This window comes from Mastacembelus armatus, chromosome 18 (genome assembly GCF_900324485.2).
Source record: "Mastacembelus armatus chromosome 18, fMasArm1.2, whole genome shotgun sequence".
Taxonomy (NCBI): Eukaryota; Metazoa; Chordata; class Actinopteri; order Synbranchiformes; family Mastacembelidae; genus Mastacembelus; species Mastacembelus armatus.
Genome location: NC_046650.1, coordinates 1,170,683 through 1,197,800, shown reverse-complemented (window position 1 = coordinate 1,197,800; position 27,118 = coordinate 1,170,683). Strand labels below are relative to the sequence as shown.

Here is a 27,118-nt window from a genome sequence, read left to right as displayed (position 1 = left end):
ACTGCATAACCAACACATGGTGACCCATTTGTTGGGTTCCTTATTGAAGACCCATCTACAAAGAATACAGGTTCAACATTTACCAAAGTTGTGTAAAATAAATTATCACGTGGGTTTTCTGTAGCTTCCACGAGTTCAAGACATGAATGTGGCTCTCCATCTTCAGCTGTAGGGAGCAAGGTTGAAGGGTTAAGAACAGTGCAGCGCTTGAGAGTAACATGTGACATTGTTAATTAAACGTTTTGCCAGTGCATCTGTCAGAATGAGAGAGTGGACTGCATGGGGGACATGTACTGTACTCATGGCAACAATATCAGTTGTAGCTAATTCAGCTTCAGTAGTAGCTGCTACTGCTCTTAAACATGGCACCATACATCTCTCTGTTATAGCAAGATGTTTTGAATTATAACCTATGGGTCGTTGTTTGTGACCATGTCGTTGGGTAAGGACAGCAGACATGAATTCATTTGTTCAGATACAAATAAATTAAATGGTTTAGTGTGGTCTAAAAGTCCTAAACAGGGTGTGCTTGACAAAGCATGTTTTAGTTCAGTGAAAGCAGTCTCTGCAGTTGAAGTCCAAGTCAAATCGTCAGTCATGGCCAGATGTTTTCCCCCATGAGTGATGTCATTAAGGGATTGGGGGATCTCTGCATAGTTACGAATCCATGCACAGCAATAGCCTGCTAATCCTAAAAATGACATCATTTCTTTTTTATTTCGCGGTTTTCGTACATCCAGAATTACTTGGATGCGTTCAGGACTCAGTTTTGCAACCCTCCGGAGTTAGAATATGGCCAAGATAGCGCACAGATTGTTGTAATTTGTCTTTTGAAACCTTGTGGCCGTTTTCTGCCAGAAAACGTAGTAGAGACACTGTGTCAGTTGGACATTCAATTCAATTCAATTCAATTCAATTCAATTCAATTTTATTTGTATAGCGCCAAATCACAATACAAATCATCTCAAGGCACTTTACAAAAACTAAAACTAAAAACCCAACAATTCCCTTATGAGCAAGCACTTGGCGACAGTGGAGAGGAAAAACTCCCTTTAACGGAAGAAAAAAACCTCCAGCAGAACCAGGCTCAGTTTGGGCGGCCATCTGCCTCGACCGGTTGGGGTGAGTGGATAGAGCAGAGAGAGCATGCTAGCTTTGTTGGGGAACATATTAATAACGTGCATTCTTTTGCCAACACATTTGTGTAAAACAACCACATCTGTGTGAGGCTTAGTGGTGGTACCTACAGTGCAATACAGATACACATTTTTTACTTTTTAATATTGATATATTTTTATATATAGTATTTTATTTTTATATATATTTAAATTTTATTTTCTAATTGAGGTAATTTGTTTTTAATGTGGGGCAGCATGGTGTCTGAGTGGTTAGCACCGTTGCCTCACAGCAAGAAGGTCCCAGTTTCACAACCCCAGGGACCTTTCTGTGTGGTGTTTGCATGTTCTCCCTGTGCTTGAATGGGCTTTCTCCAGGTAGCCTGGTGTCCTCCCACAGTCCAAAAACATGTAAGTCAGGTTGACTGGTGACTCTAAATTGCCCATAGGAGTGAGTGTGAGTGTGTGAGGTTGTTTGTCTCTATGTGGCCCTGTGATGGACCGGTGACCTGTCCAGGGTGTACCCCTGTCTTTCACCCAAAGAGAGCTGGGATAGGCTTCAGCAGATCCCCATGATTATGGTTAGGAATAAGCAGGTATAGATAATGGATGGATGTTTTTAATGTGTGACACAGTTAGATTTTTTCCACTTCTCTCTCCTCCAGAAAAGAACCTTGTCTACAGTGTCACTGTTAAGACAAAACCTTCATTTGAACACTCAATGTCACTTCTGTACCACGCCTAATTTCTTACTTAGGTAATGGTAAAGTTAAATGCGTCATATGTTGGTGCAAAGTTCAGTGATTCAGTATTTGCTTGGCATTCCCTTAGGGTGTTTCCATATGGGCAGCACAGTAGATGCTTCCTCTATAAAACATTGATCTGTGAATCTGAGCTTATTTTGCTCAGTAATGATGTTATATTTTGTAGTTTTCAATTTATTTTAGTAGGTATCCCACATCATTCTCTTTTAAGCATCTTGTTTTGTATTCGCTCGGAGGGATGCTGGGCATAGATTTAGTTTTTATTTATTCTTTTATTTATTTTATTCTAAGATGAAACCTCACCCCTGAAATGAATGCTGGATTGCACATTGCCATATAAACCACTCCCTTCAGAAAGTCCACAGATTTGGTTTTATTGAGAATCAATACAAATGTCTGTACAAAATACTGTGTGTCATGCGGTGTGTGCATCTGAAATATGAGGACCCACACACAGATGCCAAGGTAGGTAGACTGACGAATGGGCAATCTAAATGGGGAAGTCCAGAGCTTATATTGAGAGGGATGAGTGCAGTGAACAATCATTGCCAAACCACGACAATTAAAAAATACTCACTAAGTCCTGTTTGTCAAAAAGGACGTTAGCCATATTATTAATAAGAAATTCCATCTCTCATCATTTGAATAATACATTGTGGTTGATATTGTAGGTGGCACAAGTGGAAGTAGATGTTACCCTTGTGCAGATTTATCAGAAGGTCCTGCGAAACTCATACTGTTTCCTTGTAATGCAAAGAATGAACAGCTGCCTGACTTTCTAGAAGGTTATGCAATGATAGGATTCAGAAAGGACTGAAAAAAACTAATTCTCAAAATAGTTTTGAAAGGGATAGGAGATTAGAGACAGATCTATAATTTCCTAGGAATGTTAAATCATGGTGTGGTTTCTTAATCAAGGGAGTAATAATTGCAGTTTTAAGATAGGAGCAAACTACAGTATGCCAGTGGATAGCGACAGGTTAGATATATTGTATATGGCAAGTAAGGCCATATATCTTTTAACAGAGCAGTGGGGTTTGGATGTAGAATGCAATAAATGATTGTCAGGCAGGTCAACTAAGTTCACCTCTCAGTATATGCTTTTTTTGCTTTATGTTGTGATCTGTTACTGATCTGAGGTCAATATCTGGCACATTTTATTGACAGTCTGGCATTGTCAATTTGATGGTGATCATTGGTCCACAAAAGGCACAAATGCTTAATAAAAAGATTCAAATTCTCTATCTTTAGTCTGATTTGTTTTTTAGTTTGAGAATAAATATGTGAATGTGATGGTCTAGGAAAACGCAATGAAATACAATCCATTTTTATCTCACATGTCAATATACAGTACATGCTGAAAAGGTGTGTCTGTGTGATCAAAGTATTCTGTTCATTGCACAATAAGTGCTCTAAAGGTACAAGCTGTTATTTGTAATATAGAGTTTGACAGGCATCCCCACCCACCCTGTGAACTGCTGAGATGTCAAAAAGCACACATGCACATACACAGGTTCATGTACACACCTACAAACCCATAGCCAAAAACACACCCTGTCCATATCACTCACAGTTACTCATTTACACATTTTGCAACATCAAGTGACACAGCAGTGTAGCATCCACACCACCCACCCAACACATCGACCTTGGTAACCATACAGCACCCCTCTGAACCATGCAAGCCCTCTATATATATAAGTAGCTTATACTGTTCTTCTTTCTTCATCTGCTGCTAACTAACAGTTAGCAATGGATATATTCAAGTTTATAATTCTGGTCTTGTGGATGTATGACTGCAGAGCAGGAGGACTGGCACAGGCTGGGTATGTCTATCATGACAAATCCTTCAGATTTTCAAACTCCTCATCAAAAATTTAATAATTATTTAACTTAAATATCTTATTAATAAATGACACATAGAAGCCCAAACATGATGACTTTATGGTAACTTTAGTTGTATTAGATATACATCTATAATATGTCTTCTAAGTGCTCTGACTACTACTAGTAATCCTATAGCGTTATATAATATAATGTTTCTAGGAATGTATGCTTTTTAGAGAGCGTTGAGAACTGATTTTTGACTGATTTTCATAATTTAGACTCAGCATTTTCGTTGAGTTTTCTATATGGGGTCATTTTTATTATAATTTTATTGTGCAAAACAAATAAAATTTACATTAAATTTGAATGTGCTACAACTACATTTGGGCTAACAAGAAATACAACAGATACTGACTACAACTACATTAAAGGTTTGTTTCTTGTTGTATTGAGAAGGCTATAACAGAAAGTTTACACTTTAATATATGGAAAGAATTTTTTCAAACAATTAAGTAAATAGGATGAATTAATTAATTTGAAAAGATGTTCAAAATGTTCTGAGAGTGTTGGGAGCATATAATCTTATGACCTCTGTAGAAGTAATGCCCTGTTTCGAATATGGAAAGTGTGAGATTCTGTGAAATAAAGAAGTTCTGCAATTTTGGATTTTATTAATCATCATCATTAATATCTTCATTAATATCATTAATATAGTCCTGTTTTACAAACAGGTTGCCATACACCTATTTAAATTAGCATTGAGTTGAAATTATCTCAGGTCGAAATTATCGCAGCTGGCATTTTACGAATTTGGTGGGTCTTTGCTTGTGTTTTTGTTACATACAAATTTTTTGCAACTGCAGCAGAATAGTTACATTTTTTCCTTCATCTGTAATTACATTACATTATATCGCCCAATAATTGATAATAGTTTAGATAAATCTGCATTTTATATTTTAAGCACAATGATATTTGTATGTTCTATGCATTTATGTGTGTATTTGAAATTTTTTAAAAATCCCTTTATTAATATTTGGACTTTGTAAATTTTTGACTATGATGTACAACTTTAGCAGGCTTCTATATCTTAGTGTAAAGAGAAATTAAAATGTAGCCTTAACAGAATTTTGACCTGAATCTGTTTCTATGTCTTTTTTACAGCCTGCAGAAAACACAGACAGAAAATGGTAGGTTGGTTTTAATCATTCAATAAATTATTTGCCCCATTAGTGCACATTCTCTGTGATTCACCTAATTTATCTCTCTAGTATCCCTTTGTTTATTGGCCTGTGTTGTGTTTCTGTTTCTCCAGCAGTAGTGCTGACATCCTGTGACTTTAATGAGGACAGTCACCCATTCTGCAGGTTCATTCAGGACACTGCAGACCACAATGACTGGACCCGACATAAGGGTCAAACCCCAACATCTGGCACAGGCCCCAGTGGAGACTACCCTGATGGAAGTCAGTCCTGAATGCATGTTTTATTTAAAATGTTTTCTTTCTGTACAATTACAATTAGCGACCAGGTGATTGAGATTATTAACAGTTCTATGACATTAATGATTTGTGACTTGTGAAATAATGAAAACACACCTTCTTTCTGCCTCCTTCTCTTTGCAGAGGGATACTATATCTACCATGAGTGTGACAATGTGTCTAATGGGCAGACTGCTCGTCTGCTAAGCCCTACCCTCTCATCATTGGCCTCCCAGGTCTGTGTCCAGTTTCGATACTACATGTACGGCACAGATAATCAGAACGCATTGAGGGTTCTGGCTAAGGGGCTAAGTGGGGAGGAGGAGGTCTGGAAGAAGATCGGAATCCAGAGTCCATCCTGGCTGAAGGGCTCTGTCACTGTGTCCAAACCCAGCAATCAGACCATCACTGTGAGTGTTAGCAGGCCACTGAAGATGTTACTTCAACATTTAAAAATTAGGATTACCTCAGAACAGCAATATAGGAGCTAGAATGCATTTGGCAGTTTGGTAAAAAAGAAAAAGAGCAATTTAATCTTCATTGGTTGTTCAGAATTCACTGTAAAAGGTCTTACAGAAGTCTTACTTACCAAAATGTGAGTGACAGCACATTATATTTACCCTTGACTGAGAGGGAACCAAAATATCTTGCACACTTGAGACTCAGAAGTGAAAAATTAAAAAAAATTATATTAACTATTTTAAAAACTTTTCCAGTTCACTTGTTTATGAACTGAACATTTTTCAGTTCAATTCAGTTTTATTTGTATAGTGACAAATCACAACTCAATCATGTCAAGGCACTTTACAAAAAACAAAAAAACCCAACAAATCTCCTATGAGCAAGCACTTGGTGACAGTGGAGAGGAAAAACTCCCTTTAAAGGAAAAAAAAACCTCCAGCAGAACCAGGCTCAGTTTGGGCGGCCATCTGCCTCAACTGGTTGGGGTGAGTGGATAGAGCAGAGAGAAAAGAACAGCAACAATAAACAACAAATAGACACTGTAGGTTGGTGGGGCCAGTAACTGCACATCAACGATATACAGTTCCAGGACCAGTGACACCTGCAGAGGGTACATAGAGAGAAAAGAGAGAGAGCGAGAACACAAAGTTATTGATATTCAGTGGTGGCATATTTTCCCCACAATTAAGTCTGTTTTTTGTCTTTGATTACCTCCTCATAATGCCTGCATTCAAACACATTTTATATAGCCCTTTATATATTTAGTAAAGTTTTAAAATTAGAAAGTCATTATAGGTTTACCATCACTCAGACTGATGAAGCTACTTGGATGAGTGGTGAAACGTTTCCAACCAAAAACTGAAAATCCTGTAGCCATGACTCAACTTCTAGATGACTCAGTACGGTATCTGTGCAGTCATTACTGGACATGTTATAGCAGTTCTTATCTCTTTATGCCATTGCAGTAAACATATCTAATGTTTTTATAACAGCTGTAAAACAATCTCAGCATCAAGATAGGAAATAAAGGAAATATGTAGAAATGCTGAGTTTAAGACCAACCTAAGGACATTTCCATGATAACATTTTCTACAAAATCTCTCACAGTCAGGCACACTGTCACACACTGAACAGTAAACCTGAGCTTGTTCACTTCTGGACACTGTGACCGTCACCATCAGTGCAGCACATTAATTCAATTCAATTCAATTCAATTTTATTTGTATAGCGCCAAATCACAATACAAATCATCTCAAGGCACTTTACAAAAACTAAAACTAAAAACCCAACCAATCCTCTTACGAGCAAGCACTTGACAACACTGGAGAGGAAAAACTCCCTTGAACAGAAGAAAAAACCTCCAGCAGAACCTGGCTCAGTTTGGGCGGTCATCTGCCTCGACTGGTTGGGGTGAGGTTGGGGACATGTCCTGGTCAAAAATAACTCCAAGGTTTTTCACAGTAGTGCTGGAGGCCAGGGCTATGCCATCTAAAGTAGCTATAATTTTAGAAAAGTTATTTCTGAGGTTTTTAGGCCCAAATACAATAACTTCTGTTTTCTCAGAATTTAAAAGTAGAAGTAGTTACTAGTCACCCAGGCCTTTATGTCAGTTAGACAGGCTTGAAGTCTGGTTAACTGGTTTGTGTTAACAGGTTTAATAGATAGATACAACTGAGTGTCATCTGCATAGCAGTGGTAATTAATAGAGTGCTTCCTAATGACATAGCCTAGAGGAAGCATGTACAGGGTGAACAGAATCGGTCCTAGCACAGAGCCTTGTGGAACTCCATAACTAACTTTTGTTTGTGTGGAAGGTTCATCATGGACATGAACAAACTGGAATCTGTCCGATAAATAGGATTGGAACCATTTTAACGCTGTTCCTCTGATACCAGTCACATGTTCCAGTCTCTGTAATAAGATGTTGTGGTCAATGGTGTCGAATGCAGCACTAAAGTCTAGGAGGACAAGTATAGAAACAAGTCCATTATCTGAGACTAAGAGAAGATCATTGGTGACTTTTAACAGTGCTGTTTCTGTACTATGATGTGCTCTAAATCCTGATTGAAAATCTTCAAATAGTTCATTCCTGTGTAAGTGGTCTGATAGTTGCTTAGCAACAGCTTTTTCTAGGATTTTAGAAATAAATGGTAGGTGGGATATTGGTCTATAATTAGCCAAGACTCCTGGATCAAGACTAGGCTTTTTGAGTAAGGGTTTGAATACTGCAGTCTTAAAGGCCTGTGGTACGTAGCCTGATACTAGAGATAAATTTACCAAGTCTCATAAAGATGAGTTCATTAATGGCAGGGTGCCTTTAAGCAGTCTAGTCGGGATGGGGTCTAAGAGACACGTTGATGATTTCGATGAAGCAACTACTGATGTAAATTCAGAGAGATCTATGGGAGAGAAGCAGTCTAAACATAACTGAGGTCTTACAGATGATTCAAGAGCTACTGTAGTAGAAGATTCATTTATTGCAGGTATAGGAAGCATCTGCTGAATTTTATCTCTAATAGTTGTGATTTTATTTGTAAAGAAACTCATAAATTCATCACTGCTGAGAGCTAAGGGAACACTGGGCTCAACAGAGCTGTGACTTTTTGTCAGCCTGGCTACAGTGCTGAAAAGAATTCTGGGATTGTTCTTATCTTCCTCTATTAGTGATGAATAGTGTGCAGTTCTGGCTTTACGGAGAGCTTTTTTATATGTTAGTAGACTGTTTTTCCAGGCTAGAAAAATTTCCTCTAAATTTCCTTTCCAGCCCTCATGATGCCTGCTTTAAGGTACGAATATGTAAATTATACCATGGGGCTAGTCTTCTCTGAGTCACTAACTTCTTTTTCAGAGGGGCCACAGTAGCAAGCGTTTCACACAGTGAGGTTACAGCACTGTCAACAATATAATCAATTTAGTAGGGAGTGGGATTGAGGCAGCTGCCCTCCACTGTGTTCGTACTTGGCATAGATGTAAATAAAGATGGAATCATTTTCTTAAATGTATTAACAACATAGTCAGATAAACATCTGCTGTAGTGGAATTTTCTTCCAAACGCTTCATGATCCATCATCTTAAATTCAAACGTTATTAAAGAATGATCTGACAAAACAGGATTTTGGGGAAAACTATTAAATGTTCAATTTCGATGCCATAGGTCAGAACAAGATCAAGGGTGTGATTGAAACAGTGGGTGGGTTTATTAACATTTTGAGTGAAACCAATTGAATCTAATATAGAATTAAATGCAATGCTGAGGCTGTTATTTTCAACATCTACATGAATGTTAAAATCTCCCACTATAATGACTTTATCTGATCTAAGCACTAAATCAGACAGGAAGTCTGGAAATTCAGTTAAAAACTCTGAGTAAGGGACAGGTGGACGGTACACAATGACAAGTAGAACTGGTTTTTGTGTTTTCCAGTTTGGATGTGAGGCTCTCAAATAAGTTATCACTGTTCTGAGAATGAAAGTTTAATAATAAGTTTGAGTGGAAGATTGCAGCTACTCCTCCACCTCGACCTGTGCTTCGAGGAACATGATCATTTTTATGACTGATTCATTCAGACTGGCATATTCATCCTGCTGTAGCCAGGTTTCAGTAAGACAGAGTAAGTCAATTTGGTGATCAGTACCAAAAAAGATAACATCATTATTATTTATTCAAGTTTTTAGACATGTTTGACTTATGCCTTCACTCTGTTACAGTGAAAATTAATGGTACTTAACTGTTACTCACAGTATAGTGTTATTGTATTACTAGTGTATCATAGTAGTAATGTTTTTATTATTTTAATTATATTTACAAAATTCTTTACACCAGCTTAGGTTCTAACTCAGGAGTGAAATTAACCAAGTGTTGAATACTCACATGTTTTACACTGGTCCGTTGATGAGGAAGTACACAGAGGTGGCTGGAGTGGTTCAGCTGATTACAGGTTTTATTAAACTATACAGAGAGCTCTGGAGATCAACCCTCATGTGGCACACGGAGAGATCTGAGCTCTAGGCGAAATCTATAGAATGTATATACCTTGTAACTTGGCCACCGCCCTACATGCCAGTACTTTTCCACAAAAGGAATTCAAACTATTACCATATATGGAGTTGTTATTCCCTTATGTCTCCCCTATAGTAAAGAGCGGTGACCCTGTCACGTGTCTAAACATATAGGATTACACTATACTGCAATACTAGTCACAGAGTGTGTCTGCATTCCCACACAAGCCATTAGTTAAACTGACCTCCAACACATTTTATAGAGTTGATTATTTAAAGCTGTACTAATTAATAGCTTTATGTTAAAGGATGGGTACTGGTTTTTAAATTTTTTTGTTTGTTTGATGTAATGTTACCTGCCACAATTTTTTATCTCTCAAATGGAGACACTTCCTGTGTGTAATTTTTTATTCACTAATTTTAGATTTTACAAATTACATGAATGCAGATTGTTTTCCAACTCAGTCTAGCTCAAAAAAATGTAGTTTTCTTTTTAAATCATAAAAGGAGTCTCAATAGTCTTTTGAGGAGTCTCCAAAAACAACAGAATTTTCCTGTAATGTAACCCGTGCGGGCAGCATGGTGGCTGAGTGGTTGCCTCACAGCAAGAAGATCCTGGGTTCGCAACCCGGCCTTTCTGTGTGGAGTTTGCATGTTCTCCCCGTGCTTGTGTGGGTTTTCTCCAGGTACTCTTCCACAGTCCAAAAACATGCATGTTAGGTTGATTGGTGACTCTAAATTGCCCATAGGAGTGAGTGTGAGTGTGTGAGGTTGTTTGTCTCTATGTGGCTCTGTGATGGACTGGTGACCTGTCCAGGGTGTACCCCTGCCTTCCACCCAAAAGAGAGCTGGGATAGGCTCCAGCAGATCCTTGTGACCCTGGTTAAGGAATAAGTGGGTATAGAAAATGGATGGATGGATGGATGGATGTAGTAACCCATGCAAATTAAAGCAACAGCTTTTTTCATATTATTGCAATGGGTGATAATGTCTTCTCCTTCTATCCACAGATTGTGTTTGAGGCTCAGAGAGGCATCACTCCCTATTGTGACTCAGCTCTGGACAATATTGTCATTAGTGATGGAGCATGTCCAAGTGAGATTACATACAAATCCGCACTCACACACACAAACACACATATTGCTGAATCACCAATTGTCTGAATGTATGTCCACAGCATGCGTTTCTGGCTGTGATTTTGACACTTTTGATAACCTGTGTGGGTGGACAACTCAAAGTGGGAATCCTGATGTGTTGGGCTTTATTCAGTGGATTGGACCAACAGACACTGAAGGCACTGGACCTAATGACGACTTCTCCAAACCTGGATGTAAGTGATAATTCTTATTCTATACGGAAATCACTGTATCACAGAGGTGCACTGTGCATATGAAACAATACACAAAATGAGTTAAGACAAATAAAGATATGATCACAGTGAAGGTGAAACCAGTTTTCATCTTCTATTATTTATTTAAATTTCATTACAGGAGCATATCCATACAGTTAACAAAAATTTGTTTTGTTAACAAAAAAGTCTCAGTTTTTATTGCTTTATGATTATGGATTGTAACCAACCTGGAAGATGTAAGAAAAACCAAATGGTTTTTATTTTCAGGTGACATTTTAAGGTTTTCTATGTAACAGTCCGACCTCCCTCTTGCGTGGCATTCAGTCTAACAATTTTTAAGCCTCTTAAACTTAAAATAAATTCTAACCAAAATTTGTTTCCTCAATATGTAGTGGGTTCCTACATGTTGTTAGATTCTTATGAAGCTATCCCTGGAGTAAGTGCTGAGATCAGGAGTCCTCTATTACCCCCCTCATCTGGATGTCTGGACCTCATCTTCCATTATTATATGTACGGCACCAGCACCACGATGGAGCTCACTGTCCATACCATTACCAAAGGTAAAGACTGTATTTCTCATGATATCCATAGAAAGATGAAAACAAAGATGAAAATGTTTGTTTGGTGTACATTTGTTTATCTGTTTACCAGTTGGAAGGCTTGGCCCTGCACTTTTCACAATCAGAGGGGATCAGGGTCAAGGCTGGAAACGTGCAGAGGTCCGATACCTGGGAACTGCTGCTATTCAGGTAAATTCTGTGTGTCCCTGAAAGTATATTAGCGTGTACAGGTTTGCACTTCCTTGTCAAATCTATGTGTCTTTCAGTTTGTGATTGTGGGTACCTATGGAGAAACACCTCAGACCGATATTGCTGTTGATGATGTGTGTATAATGGAATGCAAAGGTAATAAACCAGCCATAGGAAAAGTTCATCTCTGCAACAAGTATTTGGCAATAAGAGATTTGTATGAGTAATGATTTATCTTTCCCTTATAGCTCAATCAACAACCCTGTTACCACCAGTAACAACTCCAAGGACCACTACACCTAAACCAACCACCTTTGGACCGACTACTCCAAAACCCACAACATCAAAACCAACATCTGCCAAACCATCTACACCAACACCAACAACTGCCAAACCATCTACACCAACAACTGCCAAACCATCTACACCAACACCAACAACTGCCAAACCATCTACACCAACACCAACAACTGCCAAACCATCTACAGCAACACCAACAACTGCCAAACCATCTACACCAAAACCACCAAGTATGACATGTCCTTATCCAATGTTTCCTATAATGTTTCCTTGATAATTCTTTGTCCTTATATTTACTTACCTCCATTACTCATCCACTCATTTTTGTGCTATATAGAACCATGCCCTCCTGATGCAGAATATATAGACTGTGGTCCAGCTTGTATCCCCACGTGTATGGAACCCTCTACCAACTGTTCTGGCTCCTGTATCAGTGGCTGCTTCTGCAAACCAGGATTTGTCTTCAAGGGCCCACGCTGTGTGCCACTGGACAAATGTGGCTGTTTGGATGACCAGAATAACTATTATGAGGTCAGATGTCCTAGTTATTGTTGCCATGTACATAAATGTTAATGTAAAAATGTAATGTCTAGACAATAAATGACAAGAAGGTTGTACAATATAGTTCTGGTCACATACAATACATACAGCCAGCATTGACCCTTTGTTGAATTTGGTTTCAGCCTGGAGAGGTCATATTTGGAGATGGTTGCTCCAAGCTGTGTCGCTGTGCAGGGAACTACACTTTGGAATGTGTTGATAACTCCTGTGACCCCACTGAAGAGTGTCGCGAGATTAATGGTGTTGCCGGCTGCTATCCAAAAGGTAAAAGGCTCTGGTGACTTGTCAAGGAATTGCTAGAGACCACTGGCAGCTTGAAATGATCTAGTTTGAAAAGTATTCCTAAATGTGCCATAGTTTGTACAAGTGAGCTAGGGAACTTGACAGTGAAGTTCCAGTGGTGATTGGTGGTGGTACTTGGGTCTTTCTTGAACTTGAAGATATATTTATAACAAGCTAACTGCTAACCTGCTCATCTTCATTTGTTATTTCCTTAGATACATCCACATGCATAGCATGTGGTGACCCGCACTACAGCACCTTTGACAAGCTCTACTACAACTTCATGGGAAACTGCAGCTATCTGATGACACGACCCTGCAATCAAACGTCTCTGCCATACTTTGAGGTCTATGCTGACAATGAAAATCGTTATAACATACCTACCATTTCCTATGTGACAGCTGTACATGTGTATGTACACACAGTGACGATCTCCATTCTCAAAGGTGGCATTGTTCAGGTAAAGAACTGAGAGGGGGAACCACACACCTAACACTGTTATTCAACAATCAGACTATTGTCACATCTGTGACATTTGCAAGTCTTGGAAAATGGACTTTGCAAGTCCTGTTGTTCAGAAATCATTTGCATATTGTAGAAAATGTACCTTTTCACGCCTGCTTTCTCCACACAGGTGAATGGAACCAAAGTAAACCTGCCAGTGACGCCAGTCTCCGGTGTTTCTGTGTTCATGTCAGGATTGCACTACACTGTGTCCACCAACTTTGGTGTGACTGTTCGCTTTGATGGAAACCATTATATGGACATCAAAGTTATCAAAGAGTGAGTGAAGACTGACCAGGTGCTGCCACACAATACCTTTTTAGATGTAAAGTCCAACCACACAGGATTCAATTTTTAAGGGAAGTTTTGAAATGATGCTGAAAATAACCTGTGATAATCAATGAAAATGTCAGTGTTTTGGATAAAATGAGAAGTCCATAATTTATGGCCAGAGTGTGACCTGCTTGAGAAGTAACAGCAATTGTTGCCCTCACTTCTACAGATCACTAATTGCTGATTTTCTTCTAATCTGCAGCTATCAGAACATCCTGTGTGGACTGTGTGGAGATTATGATGGAAATCCCAATAATGACTTCCGTAAGCCAGATGGATCGTTGACCAACAATGCCAATGACTTTGGACACAGCTGGAACTCTGATCCAGAGTGAGTATTGCATGGACTGAAAGCTTAAAACTGAAAGTCCAGCTGCCATGACTCAACCTTACGATAACTTCCCCTGGACGACTGAGAATCTTCACAGACATGGATATAAGAATGCATTTCTCTCTTTGTTATCTGCTATTTTTAGATTTAGTCCTTGTCATGGTCCTGAGATCAACACTCCATGTTGGTTTTAATCATGTTTAGTCAATCTTCTTATTTTTAATTTGTGGTTGACTAGCTAATCTTAGCCTGTAGCAACTGAAGTCAATTGCGGCTATGATGTTCTGTTTTGTCAGGGCTATGCCAGACGGGTGATGATGTTATTTAGTAATTTTGCGGGCTTTAGTAGTGCTGCTGTACTAGACTGTGTTATACAGCAAGTGTCTTGAACAGACTAGATTGGGAACATGGACCTTCTGCGTCACATGTTGAAAATGACCTGATGAAAACGTAGTCAAAACATCATAACTGTAGCCAGTGAATCAACTTCATGGGAGCACCAGTTTGCCGCCATTCTTTGTTCTCTCTGGAAACTGAGTAACACAAACAGAGGGTCTATAACTAACTGTATCAACAGGTGTAATAAGAAACCCAACACCACCATCCCTGGGTGTGAGGAAGGAAAGCAGGAAGTGTATGAGAGCTCTGGATACTGTGGCATCCTGCTTGACAAAAAGGGCCCTTTTGCTGTGTGCCATCCCAAAGTCAACCCCAATGTAACTACACACACACATACACACATATGCAGTAAACACAAATGTGAAACAGTTCCCTATTTTGCTGTTGTGAAACTGTTAGTCTACTCAAGCAGTACAATGACACTCAAACAACCTTTTGCACTAGATCTTTTTGCACAAGTTTGAAGCCGCAAATAAGTCAAAAAATAAGGATATATAAATATGAATTTCCTGTATAAGATGAACAGACAGATTTGTCTGCACTGTTAAATCAACAATCTATGTGTGTGCGTGCATTCAGATTTACTTCAAGAACTGTATCTTTGACCTGTGTGAGTTGGATGGAGCTAAGCCCATTCTGTGTGAAGCCATTGAAGCCTATGTGAATGAGTGCCAGGACCGTGGGGTCAGCATTGGTCCCTGGAGGAATGAAACCTTCTGCCGTGAGTGTTGTTTTTAAGTTCTCATGTCTGAGAGAAGTTAGCAACAGTCCAACAGACTCCTAAGTCACCAAGGCAGCAGCTCACAGTCAGTCAGCTGCAGCAGATCTAATTTGCACATACAACGATACTTCACAACGAGAAGTACAAACTATCCACAGTCACTGTTCCTGCCCACAGCTCATATGAATCAATTGTTATTAAAATCAAAGGCCGAATTCGCCCAATCTTAGCTACTGTTTACAGACCACCTAAGCCCAAACCTGATTTTATAAATGAACTCTGCTTTTCTTGGTACCATATGCTCCATGTCTCCAAATGTGATATTGCTGGGTGACTTTAATATTCACATGGACAATGTCAACAGCACAACCACAAGAGACTTTTCAGCCTGTTTGGAAAGTTTTTCTCTATGTCAGTACATGGATTCCCCTACCCACGTAAAAGGACACATTGTGGATCTCATCTGCTGCACTGGTGTTGCTCCGATAAACTCTGTTATTCTGGACATTCCAGTTTCTGATCATAAACTATTCTCATTCAGTGTTAACCTGCCTCTTTTCAATACAAAAATGTCCATCACATTCAGAAATATTAAAAATATTGATTTGTCATCACTTTCTTCTGCAATCGACATTCTCCCCAATGGAGATCATCTGGTCACTCACAGGAACTCATTTCTCACTCAACTATATCTCCATTATCCAACTTTCAACTCCCAACAATGACTGAAATATCTTGTCGTGGAAATTTCTTTAAGCTTGAGAGTTGCTAATTCTCAGAAACAAACACAAGTTGTGATGAATCATCTCAGGTGTAATCACGGGTGCCCGGAGAGAAGTCTTTACAGAATTCTCTGTCTTTCTCTTCCAGAATCAGGGTTATATAGCTTAACAAAAAAGGGTGGACTCATACTGGAAAAGACCTCACATGTTTGTTCAAGTGTCTTCTACCTTCAGGCCTCTACCAGCACTAAACAAATTGTTGGCAGTTATTTACAGGCCTCTAAAACCCTAAAACACTAGAAACATGCATTCTTTAGGCCAACACATCTTTGACCATCTGTTCCATGCTGTGTAAAACCCCCACAATCTTCTATCATATCTAAATCCAAACCATCTACCCGCCAGCTCGATCCCCTTCCAACAAACCTTGTGAAACTCTGTCTACCCCCTTATTACTAACATCATTCACTCCTCCCTTACCACACGTTCCGTCTCATCACCCCTCAAATTAGGAGTAATTCCCCTATTCTCAAAAAACCTGGTTCAGACCCCAGTGACTTAAATAACTTTTGACCAATTTCAAATCTTCCATTCATTTCAAAAATCCTGGAAAAGACAGTTGCATCACAGATCCATAATCATCTTACCCTCAATAGCCTCTACGAAGATTTTCAGTCCGGTTTCCATCCACTTCACAGTATAGAAACTGCCCTAATGAAAATAACAAACAATCTTCTCATGGCAGCTGACTCTGGACTCCTTACCATACTCATCCTCCTTGACCTCACAGCAGTTTTTGACACTATCTCCCACCACCGTCTAGCATCCATAACACAGCACTTTGTTGGTTTACCTCATACCTCACAGACCGCACTCAGTTTGTTGAAATCAAGAATCATAAATCACAACCCTCTCCTGTTAACAGCGGCGTGCCCCAGGCCTCTGTCCTGGGGCCGCTCCTATTCATCATTTACCTACTTCCACTTGGCAATATATTCATACCGAAATTGGAACCTGCTTTTCACAAAACTTCCTTAAACTCAACAGCAACAAAAGTGAATATCTTCTTTTTGGGTCCAAAATCACCCTCTCCAAATCTGACAGCTTTTCCATTATGATAGGCAACTCCGCCATCCCACCCTCCCCTCAGGTTAAGAGTCTGGGCGTCATCCTCGACAGCACCCTCTCCTTCACAACATCACCCGGTCTGCCTATTTCCACCACCGCAATATCAATTGTCTTTGTCCATCACTCACTCCAAACCACAGCAATTTTGGCCCATGCCCTCGTCACATCCCGACTTGACTACTGTAACTCTACCACACAAGTCCCTCCATAAACTTCAACTGGTTCAGAATGCAGCTGCCCGTATCATCTCCAAAACCCCATTCACCCAACACATCAGCCCTGTCCTCAAACAGCTCCACTGGCTACCGGGTTCATCTCCGCATTGAATTTAAAATACCTCTCCTCGCCTTCAAAGCGGTCAATAACCTGGCACCCCCTTTACCTCTTAGGTCTCCTGAACCCATACACACCCTCCTGTACACTCCGCTCCTCCTCGGCCTCTCTTCCACTCCACTTGCCCGTTTATCCATCATGGGGCTCAGGGCTTTCAGTTGAACAGCCCCTCGACTCTGGAACACACTCCCCCTGGAAATCCGTTCAATTGACTCCATCTCCACATTTAAATCTCATCTAAAAACCCATCTCTTCAAACTCAGTCACCCCACATAACTGGTGCATTGTATTAGCCTAACCAGACTACACCACCATATACATCTTCCTTATTGTTTTATTGCTTTCACAACTGTAAATTCTATGTAATTTAATTTTGTTTTATTATTTTTATTGCACTTTTTTTGTCTTTGTAAGGTGACCTTGAGTGTTTTTGAAAGTCGCCGATAAATAAAATGCATCATTATTATTATTATTATTATTATTATTATTAGATGAAAAAGATACTGTGAACACAGACAGCATCTGTCTTTATGCCCCATCACTGACCTCAGACTCTCATCATCCCTCTAGCTCTCAGCTGCCCCCCCAACAGCCACTATGAGCCCTGTGCAGACCCCTGTCAGGAGACATGTTCTGGGAAACCTCCTTCCTGTGGTGGGTCCTGCGCTGAGGCCTGTGTGTGTGACCCCGGCTACGTCCTGAGTGCCGGCAAATGCATCAAGAACAGCTTGTGTGGCTGCAAACACACCAATGGCCAATATTATGAGGTAAACAGAAAAGACATTTCTCTACATTTGCACTGTAATCTCTGCACACATTTTGCACACTTTTTGTTTTTGATTCTTTGCACCGTACTGTGGTTGTCCTGTAGCTGTGGTAACAATTGAATTTCCCCACTGTGGGATCAATAAAGAATTATCTTATCTTATCCTATCTTATCTTAAAGAACACAAAACCAGCAGCTCTACTCACCAGGTAACTCTACTGAGCTGACAGTTGTCTTGAACATTGTTTCGTCTGGTTTTTCACTCATATCAATTAACTGCAGGTTTGTCATTCAAACTGGTCTTTGGTTTAAGTTTCCTCCTGCTAACACCAATGAAATGTGTGTGTGTGTGTGTGTGTGTGTGTGTGTGTGTGTGTGTGTGTGTGTGTGTGTGTGTGTGTGTGTGTGTGTGTGTGCCTCAGCCTGGAGAGGAGTTTTATGTGGAGGACTGCAAACTCAAGTGTAGGTGTGATGTTCCCTTCGTTACCTGTGTGGCCTCAGAATGCCCCCCACTGCATGAGTGTAAACTCCAGAATGGAGAGCTGGGCTGCTATCCCTCTGGTAGGTGTACACTCACTGTATGATGAGCTGCTCGATTTTTACTCCAGTTTGTTTAATAAATACTCATGGAGCTTAAAATATCCTCAGATAGGCGATATTAGATTGAACACTGAAAGCCAATGGAACAACCTAGAACTGGCTTGGTTTTTGATAACAGTTGAATATGTGTGCATTTGCAAACTCTTCTTAAGCCTGCTTATCTTCCTGTAAGAGCTTTAAATGTCTCTGATATAACATGCCCTCCACAGCATTTGATTTGATGTGCATTTTTAGCACTTCCACTCATAGAACTGAGGTTGGCCATGTAACCTCTGTCGTGTCAATTTGAAATTTCCCTCCAAGGACAACATCAGTCAGATATAGATTTCGTGAAATACCAGGAAAACACAGACTAATCATTTTTACTGAGATGTTAAAGTTTAGGAAAGCAGTCAGGCATCCACTCACAGCCAGTATGAATAAAATATTGTGGCCATTTTAGCCTGAAGTTGCGGGGTTGTTCAGACGGCTTGCTCTTGTCTCTCAGGCTCTCAGGATTGTGTGGTCTCTGGAGATCCTCACTACAACACATTTGACAAGAAGTTCTACAGCTTCATGGGAACATGCACCTACACACTGGCCAGATCCTGCAACAACAACACAGGTAGGAGCAGCTTTAGACATTTATATACAATCCACAACATGCATTTTGATGAAAAACAGATACTGCCTTAGTGTCAATTTGGTAGTGTCGAAGCCATGCTGGGCTTTTGGTGCTAATATAAATGTATTCACTTGAGTAAAAGCTGTATGGTGTTGGTCTGCCTGTGCAGGCCCTTGGTTCTCAGTGGAAGGGAAGAATGAGGAGAGAGGAGTGCCAGGTGTGTCCTACCTGAGAAAACTCTACGTGACTGTGAATGGAATCACTGTGACCCTGATGAAAGGCAGGAAGACACTGGTCAGTATGGATCACATTTACCCCGGTTCACAAGGATTTCTGTGTCTATAAATATAGATAACTTTTCTCCCTTTTATCTCTTTTAATGCAATAATCCAAAAAATCTGCCCAAACTTTGTGTTTGGTCTGTCCCCAGACCAAAAAGGTTTTTTCAGTGTCAGTGCTCTGTCATCGTATCCTAAAACTAGGCAGCTGGAAATCTTAATCCCTGTGTGCTGGATTTTTTGCAGCATGTATTATGATCTGTGCTGCAACAAACTGGAAATGCTGTCAGGGAGCAAATAAAAACTGTACCTTTAATTTGCGTTCAACATTGTCTTTGTGCCATCTTTTCCTCCTTCGTCCTAACAGATCAACGGACTGCAGGTGGCCCTCCCTCACTCCCCCTCTCGTCTCATGTCTCTCAGTCTTGCCGGTCAGTACGTCACCCTGCAGACAACCTTCGGCCTGCGGGTGCGCTGGGATGGAAACCATTACGCCCAAATCTCAGTTCCTAGGTTGGTAATAAAGCATTGTGCAAATCAGATGGTCACACCCTCTCAGACATGTAGACCTTTCTCTGCAGCTGCACATTATACTGGATGGCAACATGTTTGCACCCACAGCAAATATTCATCCATTTTTGTTTCTGAATTAACCAGATATGCCTCAAAAACATAGTAATAAGGACTAATTGGCATTTCTTGTCTCTATATTTGTAGAATTCCAAAAAAGGGCCCAACAGCATTTGGCCTTTATAGTTTTCTTGAGATATTTCTGTTCATATCTTAATCCCCTTTCTCGACCCTTCAGCTCCTACTACGACCAGATGTGTGGTCTCTGTGGCGACTATGATGGGAATCCAGGCAATGACTTCACCAAACCAGATGGCACTCTGGTAGGGAATGTCAATGACTTTGGGAACAGCTGGCAGACAGAAAAGGATGAGGATGACTTGTGAGTTTACGCACATTCATCTTTGTGCTGTAGTTTGAGAATTTGCAGGTTTACATGTGACCAAGCTACATTTTGAGAACACTGATTACATTTTGTAGAGACACTGTGAAACTAACATTGAATATTTCATTTTGGGAAAACACGTGGAATGTCAAAACGTAAAATGTCTTCACTTAGCTACCCAGTAACTGTCTGAATGATTCCTGATTTAATTTCAGAGGACACATTATACTGGAGGGCTTGTTGATTTCAGAGATGCTGTTGTATTTGTTCTGATCAGGTGTAACCCAGGTACCAGGCCTGAACCAGACTGTGACCCCACACTTGAGGCTGAGGTGGTGAAACCAGACAAATGTGGCAAATGAAAGACCCTGCTGGACCCTTTAGGTAATTATTATGTTTGCATATTAACTTTAATAGGGAATAATTTGTGAATTTTTCTTGTAAATGTGGTTAACTTATCTGTTTCAGTGAAATCTTCATTAATTAAATATTTTTATTTTCCTGTGTTTACCTTTGGTCTATCCCATTAAAATCTGATCTGAGCAGTGTCACACTTATTTATCTGGTTGGTATGTATCAGATTACATACAGACTACAGACAATAGGAGCTAGACAATGTGATTCTAAAACAGTAACATCAGTCTGAATGTGTTCAAGTGATACTTTATTTTTTTTCCGGCTTTACACCCGCACTGGGAGTGATTTGTTTTGAAAGAGGTGACTAATGGTCACTGGATTTGTCATGATTTGTGTACAAATTAGTATGGATCACGACCCCGTCAAACACAAGTACCCAGATACCGAAGCAGAGTATACCAAAGTTTATTAGGGAGTACAGTGAATGAAGCGTGGGATTGGTTGAAGACCAATGGTGATGAGGACCATGACCAACGGATCATGACAGGATTGTCACAGAAAAATCATAGGTTCAGATTATCTTTGTTATCTCACTGATTTATCTTATTTCAGATTACAATTGTAACTTGTCCTTGGAAGTCACATGAACAGCACCGGACTCTGAACCACACTAAAGCATGAACTGCAGTTTGAATCCAGCCATAGACCTTTGTTTCATGGGACCACCCTTTTTCTAAGTTCCTTTCATGTCTCTACTGTCAGAATTGAAAATGCTAAAACTGTAAACTGAGTGATTGCTCTTCTCTGCTCCAGGGACTGTGTCACCGTGGTGAACCCCACTCCGTTCTTCCAGAGCTGTGTGTATGACATGTGTCAGTTCAATGGCCAGCAGCATGTACTATGTGACCAGCTCCAGGCCTACACTGATGCCTGCCAGAGTGCTGGAGCCAAAGTCCACCAGTGGAGGACTCCAGACTTCTGCCGTAAGCCCCCAGTATCTAAATGTGACAAACTTTCTTTTCTTGTCACTGCAAGCAAGTTATCATTATTACACTCCAGTTTTTACAATTTACTTCATCACAGCCAGTAAGATTTAAACTAGGGCCACAACGAATGATTACTTTCAGTAATGATTAATATGATGGTAATTATCTCAATTAATCAGGTAACAGTGAAAAGTGTGTGTTACAGAAGTATGTTACTGTACCCAGGTGCTACTGGGTAATAATAAACTCCAACACCCTACCCACATCTTATTTAACATTCATCTTTTCATCATTGTCTTAATCATCTACCTCTGTTTTCATTCTCTTTGATTCATCCTTCTGCCCCTCCTCTAACAATTCACCCTACCCCCTACCCTGCCTGTTACCATCATCTCTACTTCCCTCCCTCTGTTCCTCCATGCAGCCCTGGCCTGTCCACCCAACAGCTCCTACTCCCTGTGTATGAGTTCCTGTCCAGAGACATGCCTGGGTGTGGTTGGCCCGCTGGGCTGTGACAACGTGTGTGTGGAGGGTTGTGAGTGTAACCCAGGCTTCATCCTCAGCGACAACAAGTGTGTGTCACTGAGAGACTGTGGCTGCATGGACAGCAGCGGAGCCTATCACCCTGTAAGTGGGAACAACCTCCATGTGACTTAATTACATTTATCTATTTATACTGATCTAAAAACACCACATACTGCATGATCATACCGTGACCTACATGTAGAAATAAAGTTGTTACTGTGGAATGAAGTAAATATAATTCGACTTCTCAATCACACTACACTGAAATAAAATTGTGTTCATATTGCTTTACATCAGGCCAATGAGCTAGAACTGTATCTGCCTTATACAGTGATGCTTTTGTGATCGAAAGAGCTAAATGTATAATTAAACTGCACATGTTTGTTAGGTGGATGATGACTGGTACATGGAGGGGTGTGAGCAGAAGGTGTGTGTCACAGTGGAGGTTTGATCCAGTGTCACAACAGTAGTTGTGACCCAACCACTGAGAGCTGCCAACTACAGGATGGTGAATATGGTTGCCACTCTCTGGGTATGTTAAACACAGACACATACACACAAATAGACATGTAGCAACTATTTGATAACACTGAGCAAATTGTGCAACTGCTTACTTTTTTATTGGTTTCTATTTAAATGCCATGTAATGTCATGTGCTGTTATTCCAACATCTCTAGGAACAACTAATAGCAACACCAACAACTGCCAAACCATCTACTCCAAAACCAACAACTGCCAAACCCTCTACACCAACCCAACAACTGCCAAACCATCTACAGCAACACCAACAACTGCCAAACCATCTACACCAAAACCACCAAGTATGACATGTCCTTATCCAATGTTTCCTATAATGTTTCCTTGATAATTCTTTGTCCTTATATTTACTTACCTCCATTACTCATCCACCATTTTTGTGCTATATAGAACCATGCCCTCCTGATGCAGAATATATAGACTGTGGTCCAGCTTGTATCCCCACGTGTATGGAACCCTCTACCAACTGTTCTGGCTCCTGTATCAGTGGCTGCTTCTGCAAACCAGGATTTGTCTTCAAGGGCCCACGCTGTGTGCCACTGGACAAATGTGGCTGTTTGGATGACCAGAATAACTATTATGAGGTCAGATGTCCTAGTTATTGTTGCCATGTACATAAATGTTAATGTAAAAATGTAATGTCTAGACAATAAATGACAAGAAGGTTGTACAATATAGTTTGGTCACATACAATACATACAGCCAGCATTGACCCTTTGTTGAATTTGGTTTCAGCCTGGAGAGGTCATATTTGGAGATGGTTGCTCCAAGCTGTGTCGCTGTGCAGGGAACTACACTTTGGAATGTGTTGATAACTCCTGTGACCCCACTGAAGAGTGTCGCGAGATTAATGGTGTTGCCGGCTGCTATCCAAAAGGTAAAAGGCTCTGGGACTTGTCAAGGAATTGCTAGAGACCACTGGCAGCTTGAAATGATCTAGTTTGAAAAGTATTCCTAAATGTGCCATAGTTTGTACAAGTGAGCTAGGGAACTTGACAGTGAAGTTCCAGTGGTGATTGGTGGTGGTACTTGGGTCTTTCTTGAACTTGAAGATATATTTATAACAAGCTAACTGCTAACCTGCTCATCTTCATTTGTTATTTCCTTAGATACATCCACATGCATAGCATGTGGTGACCCGCACTACAGCACCTTTGACAAGCTCTACTACAACTTCATGGGAAACTGCAGCTATCTGATGACACGACCCTGCAATCAAACGTCTCTGCCATACTTTGAGGTCTATGCTGACAATGAAAATCGTTATAACATACCTACCATTTCCTATGTGACAGCTGTACATGTGTATGTACACACAGTGACGATCATCCTATCTCAAAGGTGGCATTGTTCAGGTAAAGAACTGAGAGGGGGAACCACACACCTAACACTGTTATTCAACAATCAGACTATTGTCACATCTGTGACATTTGCAAGTCTTGGAAAATGGACTTTGCAAGTCCTGTTGTTCAGAAATCATTTGCATATTGTAGAAAATGTACCTTTTCACGCCTGCTTTCTCCACACAGGTGAATGGAACCAAAGTAAACCTGCCAGTGACGCCCAGTCTCCGGTGTTTCTGTGTTCATGTCAGGATTGCACTACACTGTGTCCACCAACTTTGGTGTGACTGTTCGCTTTGATGGAAACCATTATATGGACATCAAAGTTATCAAAGAGTGAGTGAAGACTGACCAGGTGCTGCCACACAATACCTTTTTAGATGTAAAGTCCAACCACACAGGATTCAATTTTTAAGGGAAGTTTTGAAATGATGCTGAAAATAACTGTGATAATCAATGAAAATGTCAGTGTTTTGGATAAAATGAGAAGTCCATAATTTATGGCCAGAGTGTGACCTGCTTGAGAAGTAACAGCAATTGTTGCCCCTCACTTCTACAGATCACTAATTGCTGATTTTCTTCTAATCTGCAGCTATCAGAACATCCTGTGTGGACTGTGTGGAGATTATGATGGAAATCCCAATAATGACTTCCGTAAGCCAGATGGATCGTTGACCAACAATGCCAATGACTTTGGACACAGCTGAGACTCTGATCCAGAGTGAGTATTGCATGGACTGAAAGCTTAAAACTGAAAGTCCAGCTGCCATGACTCAACCTTACGATAACTTCCCCTGGACGACTGAGAATCTTCACAGGCATGGATATAAGAATGCATTTCTCTCTTTGTTATCTGCTATTTTTAGATTTAGTCCTTGTCATGGTCCTGAGATCACACTCCATGTTGGTTTTAAATCATGTTTAGTCAATCCTTCTTATTTTTAATTTGTGGTTGACTAGCTAATCTTAGCCTGTAGCAACTGAAGTCAATTGCGGCTATGATGTTCTGTTTTGTCAGGGCTATGCCAGACGGGGGATGATGTTATTTAGTAATTTTGCGGGCTTTAGTAGTGCTGCTGTACTAGACTGTGTTATACAGCAAGTGTCTTGAACAGACTAGATTGGGACATGGACCTTCTCTGCGTCACATGTTGAAAATGACCTGATGAAAACGTAGTCAAAACATCATAACTGTAGCCAGTGAATCACTTCATGGGAGCACCGTTTGCCACCATTCTTTGTTCTCTCTGGAAACTGAGTAACACAAACAGAGGGTCTATAACTAACTGTATCAACAGGGTGTAATAAGAAACCCAACACCACCATCCCTGGGTGTGAGGAAGGAAAGCAGGAAGTGTATGAGAGCTCTGGATACTGTGGCATCCTGCTTGACAAAAAGGGCCCTTTTGCTGTGTGCCATCCCAAGTCAACCCCAATGTAACTACACACACACACATACACACATATGCAGTAAACACAAATGTGAAACAGTTCCCTATTTGCTGTTGTGAAACTGTTAGTCTACTCAAGCAGTACAATGACACTCAAACAACCTTTTGCACTAGATCTTTTTGCACAGTTTGAAGCCGCAAATAAGTCAAAAAATAAGGATATATAAATATGAATTTCCTGTATAAGATGAACAGACAGATTTGTCTGCACTGTTAAATCAACAATCTATGTGTGTGCGTGCATTCAGATTTACTTCAAGAACTGTATCTTTGACCTGTGTGAGTTGGATGGAGCTAAGCCCATTCTGTGTGAAGCCATTGAAGCCTATGTGAATGAGTGCCAGGACCGTGGGGTCAGCATTGGTCCCTGGAGGAATGAAACCTTCTTGCCGTGAGTGTTGTTTTTAAGTTCTCATGTCTGAGAGAAGTTAGCACAGTCCAACAGACTCCTAAGTCACCAAGGCAGCAGCTCACAGTCAGTCAGCTGCAGCAGATCTAATTTGCACATACAACGATACTTCACAACGAGAAGTACAAACTATCCACAGTCACTGTTCCTGCCCACAGCTCATATGAATCAATTGTTATTAAAATCAAAGGCCGAATTCGCCCAATCTTAGCTACTGTTTACAGACCACCTAAGCCAAACCTGATTTTATAAATGAACTCTGCTTTTCTTGGTACCATATGCTCCATGTCTCCAAATGTGATATTGCTGGGTGACTTTAATATTCAACATGGACAATGTCAACAGCACAACCACAAGAGACTTTTCAGCCTGTTTGGAAAGTTTTTCTCTATGTCAGTACAGGATTCCCCTACCCACGTAAAAGGACACATTGTGGATCTCATCTGCTGCACTGGTGTTGCTCCGATAAACTCTGTTATTCTGGACATTCCAGTTTCTGATCATAAACGATTCTCATTCAGTGTTAACCTGCCTCTTTTCAATACAAAATGTCCATCACATTCAGAAATATTAAAAATATTGATTTGTCATCACTTTCTTCTGCAATCGACATTCTCCCCAATGGAGATCATCTGGTCACTCACAGGAACTCATTTCTCACTCAACTATATCTCCATTATCCAACTTTCAACTCCCAACAATGACTGAAATATCTTGTCGTGGAAATTTCTTTAAGCTTGAGAGTTGCTAATTCTCAGAAACAAACACAAGTTGTGATGAATCATCTCAGGTGTAATCACGGGTGCCCGGAGAGAAAGTCTTTACAGAATTCTCTGTCTTTCTCTTCCAGAATCAGGGTTATATAGCTTAACAAAAAAGGGTGGACTCATACTGGAAAAGACCTCACATGTTTGTTCAAGTGTCTTCTACCTTCAGGCCTCTACCAGCA

The 27,118-nt window shown here is 40.3% G+C and overlaps 1 protein-coding gene across 1 annotated transcript in view; it reads left to right on the top strand.

The window, feature by feature from the left end:
* Positions 1-432: 432 nt before the first annotated feature.
* Positions 433-27,118, top strand: part of LOC113146156 (IgGFc-binding protein) — a 56,350-nt gene continuing 29,664 nt past the window's right edge. The window contains 38 exon segments of the mRNA XM_074933699.1: positions 433-442; positions 5,019-5,168; positions 5,328-5,593; positions 10,655-10,739; positions 10,822-10,974; positions 11,388-11,555; positions 11,647-11,744; positions 11,822-11,900; positions 11,993-12,307; positions 12,385-12,575; positions 12,728-12,869; positions 13,103-13,347; positions 13,522-13,670; positions 13,927-14,055; positions 14,633-14,771; positions 15,034-15,175; positions 17,929-18,125; positions 18,547-18,685; positions 19,212-19,328; positions 19,498-19,622; positions 19,974-20,119; positions 20,415-20,558; positions 20,839-20,918; positions 20,921-20,945; positions 21,732-21,901; positions 22,329-22,531; positions 22,818-22,854; positions 22,857-22,961; positions 23,357-23,550; positions 23,702-23,843; positions 24,076-24,293; positions 24,295-24,321; positions 24,496-24,528; positions 24,530-24,645; positions 24,902-25,026; positions 25,605-25,733; positions 25,736-25,746; positions 26,009-26,157. Coding sequence (XP_074789800.1) covers positions 433-442; positions 5,019-5,168; positions 5,328-5,593; positions 10,655-10,739; positions 10,822-10,974; positions 11,388-11,555; positions 11,647-11,744; positions 11,822-11,900; positions 11,993-12,307; positions 12,385-12,575; positions 12,728-12,869; positions 13,103-13,347; positions 13,522-13,670; positions 13,927-14,055; positions 14,633-14,771; positions 15,034-15,175; positions 17,929-18,125; positions 18,547-18,685; positions 19,212-19,328; positions 19,498-19,622; positions 19,974-20,119; positions 20,415-20,558; positions 20,839-20,918; positions 20,921-20,945; positions 21,732-21,901; positions 22,329-22,531; positions 22,818-22,854; positions 22,857-22,961; positions 23,357-23,550; positions 23,702-23,843; positions 24,076-24,293; positions 24,295-24,321; positions 24,496-24,528; positions 24,530-24,645; positions 24,902-25,026; positions 25,605-25,733; positions 25,736-25,746; positions 26,009-26,157 — 5,093 coding nt within the window.